This window comes from Esox lucius, chromosome 13 (assembly GCF_011004845.1).
Source record: "Esox lucius isolate fEsoLuc1 chromosome 13, fEsoLuc1.pri, whole genome shotgun sequence".
NCBI classification, from domain to species: domain Eukaryota; kingdom Metazoa; phylum Chordata; class Actinopteri; order Esociformes; family Esocidae; genus Esox; species Esox lucius.
In genome coordinates, this window is record NC_047581.1 from 33893250 (window position 1) to 33907193 (window position 13944).

Below are 13944 nucleotides of genomic sequence, written 5' to 3' on the forward strand. Positions count from 1 at the left end.
TTGGTTAAATTGTTTATTTTGTTATCCATGCCCATACACTAGAAAAGCACCATGTTAAAATTGTATTATTTTACAACAGGACTTGCTGCATATGGCTCCGGATAATGCTGGTCAAAATCTAGATGTGAGAATGAATCCCACTGTCAATTTTCACTACAGAATATTTCACTTTGTTCTACCTCAGCACATTAAATGCATGTCATGCTGTCACAACATTTAGTTGTTTCGCTTACCCAAAGACATGCAAACAACGAAACAATTTAAGCAGGTGTCATGCTATTTTGCGAATCTTCAACTGAACTTTAAGTTGATGAATATTCCCGCACTCAAACTACTGATGGCCATACCAGGCTTCATTACCGTTCTTCTAGCAGCAGGATATTATGCTAGCAGCGCTAACTCAGATGTTCTTTTTCAAAATAAAAGCCATCATTGAATTATATAAGGCAATATGGTTAAAAATCTAGTCGGTACATTTTGTTTAATGTCATTTCCAATAATGCTCATCTGTTCTTTTTTAAATGCTATGTTAACTATGTTGTTCAATGATTAGTTTTTTCGTGATAAAGAAAGTCTGAGTGCTGCCAGCATAACATCCTGTTGCTAAAATAATGCTAATGAAGCCTCGTTTTCCCATCACTATGTCAACGTGTTCATGCAACGCATCTTGAGTGAGATGGGCGGCGTTAAGCAGAAATGAGCCAATCATAACACTTGCGTGTCGTAATGCGCTAGGGTTTGACTGAACCAGAGGGGGGGGGGGGGAATAATTTTCTGACTGAACCTTTCCACACGTGAGAACTGCTAGCCACTAACACTTTTGATTTTTATGGAATTAAAACCATTGGTTAATGATTTATCAACCAACTGCAAACGAAAATATGAAAGGAGACATTGAGGAGCAGGTAATTTACCCATACGTACTGTTTATTATTTAGTTATAGACAATGCAAACAAGTAGTAGCTGCTAGCTTGCAATCAGCTAGCACAGTAGCTAATGTAATGTGTGGCTAGTGGTAACATTAGCTAGGCAGCCTAAACTGTAATTAGGTACCCAGTATGACATACAGACATTCAGTAATTTAGTTGGCTGGCTACTTTTATTATGTGAAGTGTAGGCTATTGACGTTTACTAGATAATGGCGAGTGTCTGTAAATGCAACTAACTGAATAGTTAGCCCTTACCATTCAAGTCCATCATCTTGTTAGTTCATTTGATTGCTAGTTGGCTTGTTAAAAGCCACATCTCGCACCAAAACATAATCATTGTCTTTGTTCGCTTGCTACGTCTTATGTTTCTCACTTATTAAAGATGGAACAATCAGAGTCTTCCCACGGTGAGGAAGATGACGGCCCGACCATTGCGAAAAGAGCTAAGCCGGAGGTGGTGAAGGAAATGGAGGGGATCCTCCGTCCAGTGAAGTTGTCGCGCGGTGAGCTATACAAACCGCCCACCGCCGAAGAACTTAACCAACTGAAGGAGGCTGAGAGCCTATTCCACTGCAGCCTGCTCAAGATGCAGGTGAGATCAGGGTTACACTTATGTTGCGGTTGGTGGCTTAATTGGATATCATTCGCTTTTCAGGAATGTTCAGTTGTCTGTCCAAATTCATGATGTATGCATTCCTGTATTACCTATGTCTGTGTATACATGTTGTCTTTTCTTGTCTCCTTGCCAATGTTACCAGATGGAGGAGCTCCTGAAGGAGGTCGCCCTGAGTGTGCGCAGGAAACAGCAGATAGACTCTTTTGTGCAGAATGTCACTGAGCTACTCAAGACTGTACCACAGACACCTGTTGTAGAGGTATGCTATTTGGAATGTGGGCCCATGGCATTAATATTAATGGCAACTTGTATGTGGTCTGAACAAAACACATTTTATTTGGAGTTTGATGCCATTCATTTATCCATTTCTCTTAATCCCTCATTCCCTTCTTTCAGTTGAGTGATCTGTCATGGTTGTCAGGAGGGGTGAAGGTCCCCTTTCTATTAGTGCCAAAGGCTGCAAAGGGCAAGTTTCACATGGCACCCCCCATCTCTGTTAACATCATTGGCAGCTACCCACTGGGCACCTGCACCAAACCAGGCATCTCTGTTGACGTGGCGGTCACCATTCCTGCTGTATGTAATGCCCCACTATTTTGGCTCTCTAAAGTCACTATCTAAATTATTTCACCTGTAGTAAACAAGTAATTATAAGGTAATAACTGTAAATTGTGTTACAGTAATAACATGCCTTTCTTGTTTTTCTTCCAGGATGTCCTGCACCCCAAGGATGCCCTGAACCAGAGATACCCACGGAAGAGGGCTCTGTACCTAGCAGGCCTGGCACACCATTTGTCCTCCTCTTCTGCCATCGGGACCATGCAGTACTCATGTCTCCATGGCAACCGCCTTCGCCCCCTCCTGTTGCTCTCCCCTCCAGGTGCCTAGCAACACGCTGAAGTCCTCCACTGTAGCATCTGTTTGTGACCGTAGCTTAGCAATAGTTGGTTAAGTTAAGTCTTCCTTAACTCAAAGCTTAGGTTGGTCAGATTGGGCATGCATGGTTGGGTTGAATACTTGTGTGCTAATTTCTGGTCTAAAACTAAAATTAGTAACATTGCTTCTGGACTTAAAATTGGGGTACATTGTATGTTACTTTTCTATTGAGAGACATTAGAAATCAAAAAGGAATATGGCTAACTACATGTCAGTTACGTCTATTTGAGGACGTGATAACGGATTTGTCTGTGAGTTTCTGGGTAGTAATCTAGTCCCCAACCTGGGCGTCTTGTCTGTGGAAAGGTACCTACTCTGTTCAGGGGCTGTGTGTGTCAGTGATGATTCAATGCTACTCCCCCTGTCTCCAGGGAAGGAGAACTCTGGCTTCACCTTACGGCTACATGCCTGTCCCCCCCCGGGCTTCTTCAAGCCCAGCCGCTTCCACCCCCAAAGGAACAACGTCCGTACGGAGTGGTACACCGGCCTGCGGAGCAGTCAGACCGGTAAGGAACTCGATGTGGAGCCGGCCAGCGAAAACTGTAACTGTGAAACTGTCATTTGTATGAAAACAGAGCGCTAGATGGGATATTGGTTCCTTTCTGAGGACACAATAAACTGACCTGCTGGGCACTGGAGAGATCCTTCTGTTTCTTTCGCAAGTCTCCCTTCTCACCCGGTCCGTTTGGGCCTTGGTGTGTTTGCAGGGGCGGTAGAGCCTCCCACTCCCCACTACAACAGCTCCGTTTTGGGGGACATGCTTCCCGCGGCCCACCTGCAGTTCCTGGCCGCCGTGCACTCCCAGTGCTCTGCATTCACAGATGGTGTGGCCCTGCTGAAAGTGTGGCTCCGACAGAGGCAGCTGGACCAGGTAGGGGCCCAAGCTCCACCCACTCCCATCCCATTCAACCCTGTTTCACCGGACTGAGCCCCGCCCTCACGGCCCTCCCTCACGGCCCTCCCTCACGGCCCTCCCTCTCTCCTCCCCCAGGGCGCTGGGTGTTTCAGTGGTTTCCTGGGCTCCATGTTGCTGGCCTACCTTCTTACCTCCCACAGAGTCAGCAGCACCATGACAGCCTATCAGCTGCTCCGAAACAGCCTGCATTTCCTGGGTATGTCGCGTGTTGTCACACCCCTCTCGGCAGACCGCCTCCTTGCAATTATGGCCAAGTGATGGGTGTTTGCGTAGCTGTCACCGGGGTGTCTTCAGCTTGGTTCATGTCCTTCCTCTGTTCACATTACAGCGTCCAACAACCTGACGGAGAATGGCATTTCTCTGGCCAGAGACCCAGATTCGACAGCGGTGAGGCCCGTCTGTATGACCTTATTGTGGGGGTTTGGAGCTGTTGTCTCCTCCATCCTAATCACGTTGTCCTCTCCTTCTCCAGCCCTCTCTGGCTGAGTTCCACAGTGTTTTCCAGGTGGTCTTCGTCGACCCGTCTGGACACCTCAACATGTGTGCCGACATGACCGCCTGCACATACAAATGGGTGAGTGCCCCTGTTCCAGAGACCACTTGAGATTGGTTCGTTGGGCGGCGACGTGGCCTCTGATTGGCTGACCGTGCCCTTTGACCCTCAGGTGCAGCACGAGGCGGCGCAGTCGCTGCAGTTCTGGGACGACCCGACTGTGGACGGATTCCATGCCTTACTCATGACGCCTAAACCCATGATCCGGACCGCCGACCACGTCTTCCAGTAAGGCCTCGATCTGACCCGTCTACACGCGTGTGCTGTGGTCTGTCGCTCCGTGTTTAACGCGCTGGCCCTGTTTCCCATGATTCCTCAGGCTCTGTGGACTGGCCCAGCTGCAGGCCTCCTGTAAGAAGCTCAATCTTCTCAACGAACTCATGGACCACAGCGGAAATTACATCCTCACCGTTCTCCCCTTTATCTTGTCCCTCCTGCAACGAGGACTGGGAGAAAGGGTCCGCCTCCTCACCCACTCCCTCCTCCCTGACCCTGAGGTGAGGGGTCTCCTTTTTATTTAGTGTTCTTTTAACTGGGGTTGGGTGTCTGTTTCCTTATATATTTTCCTAATATCCAGTCCAGTACGTTTGGGATTCTGGTCATCGTGTCTAACCCGTCTGTTTGCTGTGTCAGTGGTCAGTGGAAAGTGAAGCTCCGAAGCACAAGGTCCAGCCACACCTGTCCTTTGGCCTTCTACTGAACCCGGAACAGGCTGTGTCGGTGTTGGAAAGAGGACCACCAGCGGATAGCGCCAAGGTGTGTGTCTGTCTGGGTCTTTCAGCACAAAACCTTTAGTCAAACTGAGTTCCCATTAGCCACGTTCTGGAGAAACTCTGGGGAAAGGTTTGACGCCATTTTGCAATTCAAACTTTTTAAATTAATCACAGCCCATCATTTCCAATGTCTCTCGTGCGTCTGTGTGCGCGTGCACGTGCAGGCTGCTGAGTTCCGACAGCTGTGGGGATCTCTCTCTGAGCTGCGTCGGTTCCAGGACGGGGCCATCACTGAGGCTGTGGTGTGGGAGGGAGAGACCAGCTGTCAGAAGAGACTGGTCCCTCACCAGGTCATCAAGCACCTGCTGCAGCTGTACGTACCTCACTAAGAACAGGTCCTGGGTCTGTAATCTGTCACGGGTGTCCATGTGACTGTTGTTGGTCAGGTGATGTCGTGTCAGTGGTGAGGGGCCATATGGTTTGGGTAGTGCCGTCAGAACCGGGTCTGATAACGGCTCCTCTCTCCTCAGCCATGCCGATATACCGGAGTCCTGTGTGAGATACGTCGGCGGGATGCTGGACAGCGTCATCAAAGTGGGAGAAGTAAGTCTGAGTTCACTGTAGTAGTCATTCTTACCAGCAGAGGGGGCTGCTGGATGGTTTGACCTTCTCCTAAAGCCAAACTATGACATCTGAAATGTAATGCTTGGTATTTAAAGGCGTGCGCGTGTGTGTGTGTGCTCGTTCAGGTGTGCAGCACGGGTGAGGAGGAGAGTCTGAAGGTGGTACAGTCGTATGATGACCTGAGCAGGAAGCTGTGGCGTCTGGAGGGGCTTCCTCTGTCCATCACCTCTGTGCAGGGGGCCCACTCTGCCCTGCGCTACACCCAGGTACCCCCCCCCCCCCACAGAGTGGATGAAAGGGTCTGTCATTCTGCCCTTGGGCAAGGGACTGAAGCCTTGTGGCTCCTGGGTTTCTGTCGAAATTGACTGATCTCTGGCTGTGACCCAACTGAGTGTTTCAGTGACCGTTTTAGTATAGTAAATATACTGGAGGATATACTGGATGTACTGGATATCCACAGGAAATGGGACTAATTTAAGCACACCAACCATTTCCTCCCTGATCCATTAGTAATGGAAGAACAGCACAGACCTGGTATTGGCTTCATCTGCATGTAAGAAGAGGTGTTCTGTGTGTGTTCTCCCTCATCCATCCAGGTGTTCCCTCCAGTGCCAGTGAAGCTGGACTACACGTTCTTCCACCGCGATAAGACGTCTAAGTGCCTGGTCCCCCTGGAGGACAAGCCCTGCCCCGTCTACATCACACCAATCAAAGGTTACTGTGTTTCTGATTCTACTGTAGAACACGGTCACGACGTTCCTCAAAACAGTGGTGAAATCAGGAAAACGTTTTTTTTTACTCTCCCCATTTTAACTGCTCTTTTGTGGTTTAGGATAAAGTTTAGGATTAGTAAAAGCATGATTTTATTTCTTTAAGGGCAATCCGCTTTGGTGTCCAATGAAGATAGTTGAGTGTGCGTGCCTATGTACGTGTTCTGCACTGAACTCAAACTGTATGTTTTTTTTTTTTTTGGTGAATCCATTTGTTGTTTTTGGCTCCCCCTGGTGCTGCTGAAATGTATCCACCTGGATGTTGCCTAGAAGTTAATGAAAATAACAGGATTATAGTAAATAATTTGTTTCTCTCTGTATATTTCTATATATTCCAGGTATTAAATTGTAGAGTTGTCCCGTGGTGTTTAAGGGTGTATGCTTAATGAAGGCCTCTCTCCTGTAGTGATATGTCACATGGAAGGCAGTGGGAAGTGGCCTCATGACAGAGTGGCCATCCGCCATATTAAAGCAGCCTTCCACATCAGCCTGGGAGAACTGCTGACACAACAACACCACTACACCTGCCAGCCCAGCGCCACACACCTGGACGTGTGGAAGGTGGGCGTCTCTCTCTCCCTGTCCCTGTCTGATGGCCTCTGTGCTTGAGAAGAAGGGCAGCGGGCGTCTTTATGGTTCATTAATGACTGCTACAGGGAAGGTTCTTGTCTCGACCGGGTGTCTCTGTGTGTCTGCAGGATGGCTTTGCGTTTAGGATCCAGGTGGCGTACCACCGCGAGCCGCAGGTCCTGAGGGAGAGTTTAAGTCCAGAGGGGCTGCTGATTGTCAGGGACAACGAGGAGGCTCAGGCCCTGGAGATGGCCACCATACACCAGCCCTTTCTCACCAGCACGCTGCATGGGTGAGGCTAACACTGGCTTTACACTGCAGGGGCTTTATCTCTTAACACTGGCTTTACACTGCAGGGGCTTTATCTCTTAACACTGGCTTTACACTATCTCTTCTTTCAAACAGTCTCACACCTCTTTATGTTTGTGTTCCAGACTCCAGCAGCTCCATCCGTGCTTCGGGGCGGTGTGCCGTCTGGCCAAACGCTGGTTAGGAGCACAGCTCTTCAGTGATGTCATCTCAGAGGACACTGCTGACCTGCTAGTGGCGTCTCTCTTTCTGCAGCCGGCCCCCTTTACTCCTCCAGGGTAACTCTTCTCGCTCTCTTACTTGCTCTCATTCTCCTTCATGCTCACTCTCTCTTTGTAATTCATTTTCGGTCTGTCGTCCTCTCAGGTCTCCTCAGGTGGGATTCCTTCGTTTTCTCCACCTGGTCTCCTGCTTTGACTGGAGGAACAACCCTCTGGTGGTTAACCTGAATGGCCAGCTGACGGGTAACCACACAAACAGGCCACTAATTGGTCGCTGGCTCTGGTCTTGAGCAGGTCAACCAATTCTATCAATGTGCGCTTGAGCAAAGAACTTAAAATGAAGTTAGGTGAATTGCAGTAACAACAATTTGCATTCCATCCAACTCTCCCCAAAACATGGTTTGATATTATAAAGATATGTCATAGCTGTTTACATGGCAAAATGATTCCCTACAATATTCTCCGCTTATTTTCTCACTTCAAAAGAAACTGAACAGTGTAGTTTGAGCAACCAGAAAAAACAGGAAAGCATCTAATAAAATTATAAATGAAGGCTGTTCCTATAGGCTTTCTCCCCGATGTGCTTCGTCTATACTTTTACTCTCAACACCTCCTTTCTTTCCCTCCCTCCTCCACATAGCTGCAGATTACACTGAGATCAAGAATGACTTCATCGCCTCCAGAGAGTCTCTGCCTGTCATGTTTATCGCCACACCCAAAGACAAGAAGGTTTCTTTCTGGACCAAGCTGTCTCCATCCGTACAGGTTAGAACACGTGTCGGCACATGTGTGTACGAACGATTGTTGCGGAACACCCACGCAAATTGGTAAACCAGGAGTCAAATGTTCTTTTTAGTTAGTATTTTTTTCCAGTGCGTAGGCACACCCTAGAAAATAGTGTTGGGAGCCTACTAATCTTTACCCCGTGTCATGATGAATTGAGTGGTTTCTGTCATTAGCGTGCGAGGACCATCAGCCAGTTAAAGTTGAAGGTTAAGGTGAGGCTTCATCCACCACCCAGATGATTACATAAGGGAAAGCTATTATTAAGGGTCTTACACAAGGACAAGCATGCTGAGACGCAGCAGCCTGGTCCCCCTGCTAATGGGAGTGACATCGCTCAGTTGTGTAGCGTGTGTTTAGTAGTGGCGTGTGTGTGTGTGGTTGGTCAGTAGTGTGGCGTGTGTTTAGTAGTGGCGTGTGTGTGTGGTTGGTCAGCAGTGTGGCGTGTGTGTGTGTGTGTGTGTGTGTGTGTGTGTGTGTGTGTGTGTGTGTGTGTGTGTGTGTGTGTGTGTGTGTGTGTGCGCGCGCGCGTGGTTGGTCAGTGGTGTGGCGTGTGTGTGTGTGTGTTTGGTCAGTAGTGTGGCGTGTGTGTGGTCAGTAGTGTAGCGTGTGTTTAGTAGTGTCGTGTCTCCCTGTCTACTCAGATGCTTCAGAGGGTTGTCTTGGTGGCTGCAGAGAGCCTCAAGGTCCTGGAACATCAGCTGATGGACGCCAGCCAGATACAAGACATCCGGGTTAATCATTTACACACACACACACACACGTTCTTAAAACCATTCCATGCTTAATTCCCTGTGGTTTGTCTTGGACATACTATGGATGTGATCGTGAAATATAGAAACGTTTCCAAAAAAATGATTTCACTTCTCCCTCCATTTTGCGTGCGCGCGTGCCCGAGCAGGTGGTGATGAGGCCTCCATTGGACGCCTATGATGTCCTCATCCACCTTCAGCCCAGGCAGGTGCCCTTACTGAACCACGCGGTGGACAAACCTCATGTTACCTTCAGTCGGGGCGTCCTTAATGTCGGCGTCCCCAAAACAGGACAGGCGATGCCCGTCGTTGACTTCAGCCCAGTCGCTTGCTACCTGGCCGAGCTGAGAGTGAGTAGCACGTGGTGAAGAAGCTGGCCTTATCTCAACGGGCTCATGCTCGCTAGTTATTTATATAAGCAAAATGAGCATCTGGGATCATCCTGACATTCAGCTGCTTCACCGGTCTTTCATTACTCCACCCCCATCAATCCCAGGATGCATTTGGGGACCTGGCTGTGTTTTTCTGTGACCCCTACGGAGGAACGGTGATCGCTGTGCTCTGGAAACCCAAAGCGTTCCACCCTGTGCCGTTCAAGGTACTGACAGCGGACGACGCAGCACGTGATTCTTGTTCTCTAAATGGCTCGTTTCATTTCTGTGTTTTCCGTCTGGTCAAATGTGTCCTTCTGTCCCAGACCTCCCAGATGGTGGCTCGGCGTGTGGAGGTGACCGGAGAGGAGGCTCACACCGTCCCCAATGTTGAAGCAATCTTGGAAGACTTTAGGATAATGGGCCAGGGTCTGGTCAAATCAGTGGATCTTAGAACGGAGAGATGGGTCGTGTAGACTGAACACACACACACACACACACACAGTTATATTTTACTACCCAATCACAACTCATTGACAGTTTTGTAATGCAAAAGTAATGTTGTAATAGGCCATATACAGTTGTGATAAACACAAGTGGTACAGATCGACTGGATGTGTGTTGTAAGGAACTGTGAGCTGTGTGCTTTTATGTTGTCTTATAAAAAGTTATTTTCGATCACCTGTTTGTCTATTACTATTCTGTCTAGGAGTTGCACACGCTGTGTGCATGTTGCAGTATCATCATTCTGTTTCGGTTTTACCAGTGTGAAAGGGTTGTGGTATTATCCTGTCCCCATAGTGTAAAAGCAATCTGGTTGTAATGAGTCAACCTGACCAACAGATGACTCTGAAAGTGGTAGTATTGAGATGCAGACCTAATGCAACTAGCTGTTTCTCAATTTCTAGTTCTCACCTTCTCAAACCTCATTGGATTAAGAAACCAAAGATTACAGCCCCGTGTCTTTCTCCTCCAATGATATTTCGGACGACGGAGCGAGGAGAATGCATGAGAGGAAATGGCAGTGAGTAGGGTCTGGTTTCAATGACGGACTATTCAAATAAAGGAGCTAGGTCTCCGGTGGGTTTCCTTCAGACTGGCAACACGGCCAAAAAACTATTAGGAAGATGTGAAAACGGCACAAATCAAAGCCACAGTTTAAAGATGATACCTTTCGCAGTTATTGTGTTGCATTTTCACTACTTGGGACTGCACTCGGACTCGGAAGTATCAATTTAACGACAAAACAAGAGGCTGCAGCGCATGTCAGGATCAAGTGTGCGTATTTATGTGCTCTCCCCAAACCTTTATTACAAATAGCAAACACTACTATAATTGCCCTTTCCCTGAAATTAACAAACCCTGTGGCGATGATGGAACGATAAGTTGTACAACGAACCTGTCTCTACCTGGTCTACAGTAGCCTGGGCTGTGGTGAACATGAGCACATAGCGAACAGGCCGTCTGTTTCGGCAGTGTCAGACCCATGCAAGTTACAAAGCATGCACCACATCCTGTAGTGTTAGTTTCGTTTTCGCATAATTTCAGATAATTTGCAGGGCAGAGAAGTGGACAGTGCGACTATGTGACAATGATAATCGCAAGTAAATAAAAACTTAAGGGAGCCTCAACAGCAGGCAACTGAGAAAGGTTAAGGCTTGAAGAGACTAAACCAAGAAAATAATATAGGGAGTTAAATACATGCACAGAATGTGATCCGCACATGTACAGAAGCTTCTGGTTCTTCAGCGAGAGATGCATATTTTCAAAAGGTCAAATATGATGGATCTCCAGCCAAGTACTTAAAATAACCTCTGTTATCTGTGTCTTGCTTGCTATTTTGTATTTAATTCAAGTTGATGTGAGGAGCGCAGTCATGCAGTTTCTGACAAAATGTTCCCTTGGATGCTTGTTGAGCAGCATTAATCTAGAGTCACTTTGAAATTGACCTTGAAGTTATGCTTCCAGACAAGGTATAGCGTGTAGACTGTTAGGTAGGTGCTGCACATGGAATTTATTTAGTCTGTAACATCTGAAGTCTTGGCGGAATGACAGCCTTTCCTAGTATTACTTTCCCACTAGTGTTGTCTCACTCGCATGGGTTTCAGATACAATGCATGCTGTCCATTAACTTACAGTAGAAACATGAGCATGACGATATATACTCTGATTACAGGTGAGATTTGATTACAGGTGAGATTTGGTTAGAAGACATATAAAATGCCAAAGTATTAACCAAAGCTCCCAGAGCTTGAATATTCTTTTTGTTCAGGTTTGGTACATTATGGGCCAGTTTCGCAGACAGATTAATCCTAGTCTAGGTCTAAATCAACAAGCTCAATGGATTTTGTACTGATTTTTTTTTGTCCTAGACCAGGCTTAATGTATGTGTCTCTGAAATCGCCCCTACATGTTCAGGATCTGGTTGAAAATCACCAACCCACTGGCAGGTAATTTACTTGAGTGGTCCATAACTTGTTGACTGTTAGTATGATTAATTAAGCTGGATGTACTGTGCCCTCAGGATGTATTCAGACCCTTTCACTCTCTCATACTGTATTATAGACTTAATTTATGACTGATAAAATGTATGATCTGCCATCAGTCACACAATACCCCGAAACTTGTGATTTCTTTAAAGGAAAAGGTCTTGTTTGTTCAGACCCTTTATTCAGAACTGTCAAAGCGCCTTTGGCAGTGATCAGAGTCCCCTTGGGTATGCCTCTACCAGATTTGAGTCCCCTTGGGTGTGCCTATACCAGATTTGAGTCCCCTTGGGTGTGCCTCTACCAGATTTGAGTCCCCTTGGGTATGCCTCTACCAGATTTGAGTCCTCTTGGGTATGCCTCTACCAGATTTGAGTCCCCTTGGGTATGCCTCTACCAGATTTGAGTCTCCTTGGGTGTGCCTTTACAGCTTTGAGTCTTTTACTCACTTTTTGCTATGTCATTATGAGGTGTTGTGTGTTGATTGAGAAATACACATTTCATTCATTATAGAATAAGGATATAAAACAAATAGTCGACAACGTGGTTTGGGTCTGAATATTTCCTGATACCGCCTGGCTCTCTATACCACTGTAATATAATCTAGGACTGGCAAAGTTTCATTTTATGCTTTGTAGACAGACTTGTTTCCTTAAAGGGAACTAATCATTTACTTCTTCACCAACTCAGTGTGTTTTGAAAGAGTGATTTTCATCTAATCAAACCCAAGGTATTTGTAGGAGGGAACATGATGTATAACACATTCATCAAGGGTAGTTATGTCATGATAAATGTAATAATACAAATCTAAATGTTCCCTCCTACAAATGTAAGTATATATATATGTATAACAGTATATCTTTTATTTTACTTGCACTTCTTTTGGAAATCAGTCTAACTATGCTATTAGGGTTTTCATCCAGTGTTTTGGTACTATCATTTACAACCAGCAATGTAGCAGCAATAGTAATACATTCATGGGAATGCATGAGGGGGGATCTGAAGCTACTGACGCACGCACCCGTTCATTTTCCGGTCTGATTTATGTGAACAAATCACTGGTTACTGACACTTAGAGCTTATGACAGTGAACATTATGAATCTGTGGACTCTAACGTACACTAAAGCCAATCCACTGAATGGAATGTAACATCCCAAGCCTTCTGTTAACAAGGAAGTACTGACTGTTCCAGCCACACTGAACCTCTAGGTGCCCACTTCTGAAGGACATGGATGTAAATCTCATTGTTGAATGGTTGCTTGTTGGTCAAGCTGTGAAGACCAAAGAGCATTCTGCTGAATTTAAAGGTAGTTAGAATAGATAATACAAATGCATGGATTAAGGAAAGGGTAAAAAAATAAGATAAGTCCTTAGGAAGAAAAGTACCCGCAAATCACACTACCACCAGTGTCCTTGACCTTTGATATGGGTTCAGTAATGTGGACCGGAGTGTTAGGATTTCCCCAGAAATAAGACCCATGCTGTTTAAAAATAGAAACCCAAGTTTGTAAAACTGCACCTGGAAGCACCTGCCCAGACCTGTCAAGACTCCCAGAAGAATGTTCTGTAAACAAAAGTTGTGCTTTTTGGATGAGATAGGTCCATCCTATTTTCTGGTCAAAAAATTAAACTTCTTTCTGAGATTCTGTTTTTGCACTGGAAGGTTTATTTCGCGTCAGTGAGTGTATGACCTACAACCAGGGGTTAAATTGGGCTTTGGGAGCTGATGGCGCCCAGCATTTGTCCTGCTGCTTGTGCAAATGTATCAGTAACAAAGATTGTTCTTAAATGCTGCCAGCAGCCTGGGCCCTAGAGTCTAAGCCAAAGAGGAGACAGTATGAATAAACATTAGTGGAATCGTTTTGACCCCTGATGAAGATAGAGAAATTATGTTTGGCAGGCAGGGGCTAACTGGCCCCACTGCTCTAAATAGGGATTTCCCCTTTGGAGGGGCAAGTAGTGACCAGCACTGATGATTGTGATAAACCTGTCCTACAGCACCACTATTTACACAGTTCTATAGAATTTAAACTGCCCATCTGATCAGAATTCAGTGTACTAACTAGTTACTTCACGGGAAACTGGTTGTTGTCATATGAGTCAAACCAGACAAACGTGTCAAAGGTGTAACTCAAAAATGGAAATGAAACAGGCAATTACCTTTACATTTAATACACCTTGTGTCCTCTCCCCTTAAAACCCATTGGATCTGAAAGCCAGAGGTCCCCGAAGATCTTCCAAAGAGTTTAGAGGGATTAAATTGAGCAGAGGTAATGGAGTCAGTTTTAAAAACAGGTTTGCCTGAAAAACATTTAGAAGACTGAATATATGGGCAGTGTAGTCTGCCATGTTGTAAGTAACTCTAGCGGCCTACACGTCTACATTGTCATAAG

The 13944-nt window shown here is 46.2% G+C and overlaps 1 protein-coding gene across 1 annotated transcript; it reads left to right on the forward strand.

Annotated features, from left to right (window-relative positions):
- Window positions 1–719: 719 nt before the first annotated feature.
- On the forward strand, window positions 720–9745 carry nol6 (nucleolar protein 6 (RNA-associated)). Its single transcript, XM_010905449.5, has 26 exons — window positions 720–905; window positions 1313–1522; window positions 1689–1805; window positions 1943–2122; window positions 2258–2426; window positions 2854–2988; window positions 3190–3353; window positions 3474–3594; window positions 3727–3785; window positions 3871–3972; window positions 4064–4179; window positions 4271–4448; window positions 4585–4707; window positions 4889–5037; window positions 5195–5267; window positions 5414–5554; window positions 5885–6002; window positions 6465–6619; window positions 6757–6920; window positions 7063–7215; window positions 7304–7401; window positions 7799–7923; window positions 8586–8675; window positions 8843–9043; window positions 9190–9291; window positions 9391–9745. The coding sequence occupies exons 1-26, from the start codon at window positions 852–854 to the stop codon at window positions 9538–9540; spliced, it is 3447 nt and encodes a 1148-aa protein (XP_010903751.2). The 5' UTR covers window positions 720–851; the 3' UTR covers window positions 9541–9745.
- Window positions 9746–13944: the final 4199 nt, after the last annotated feature.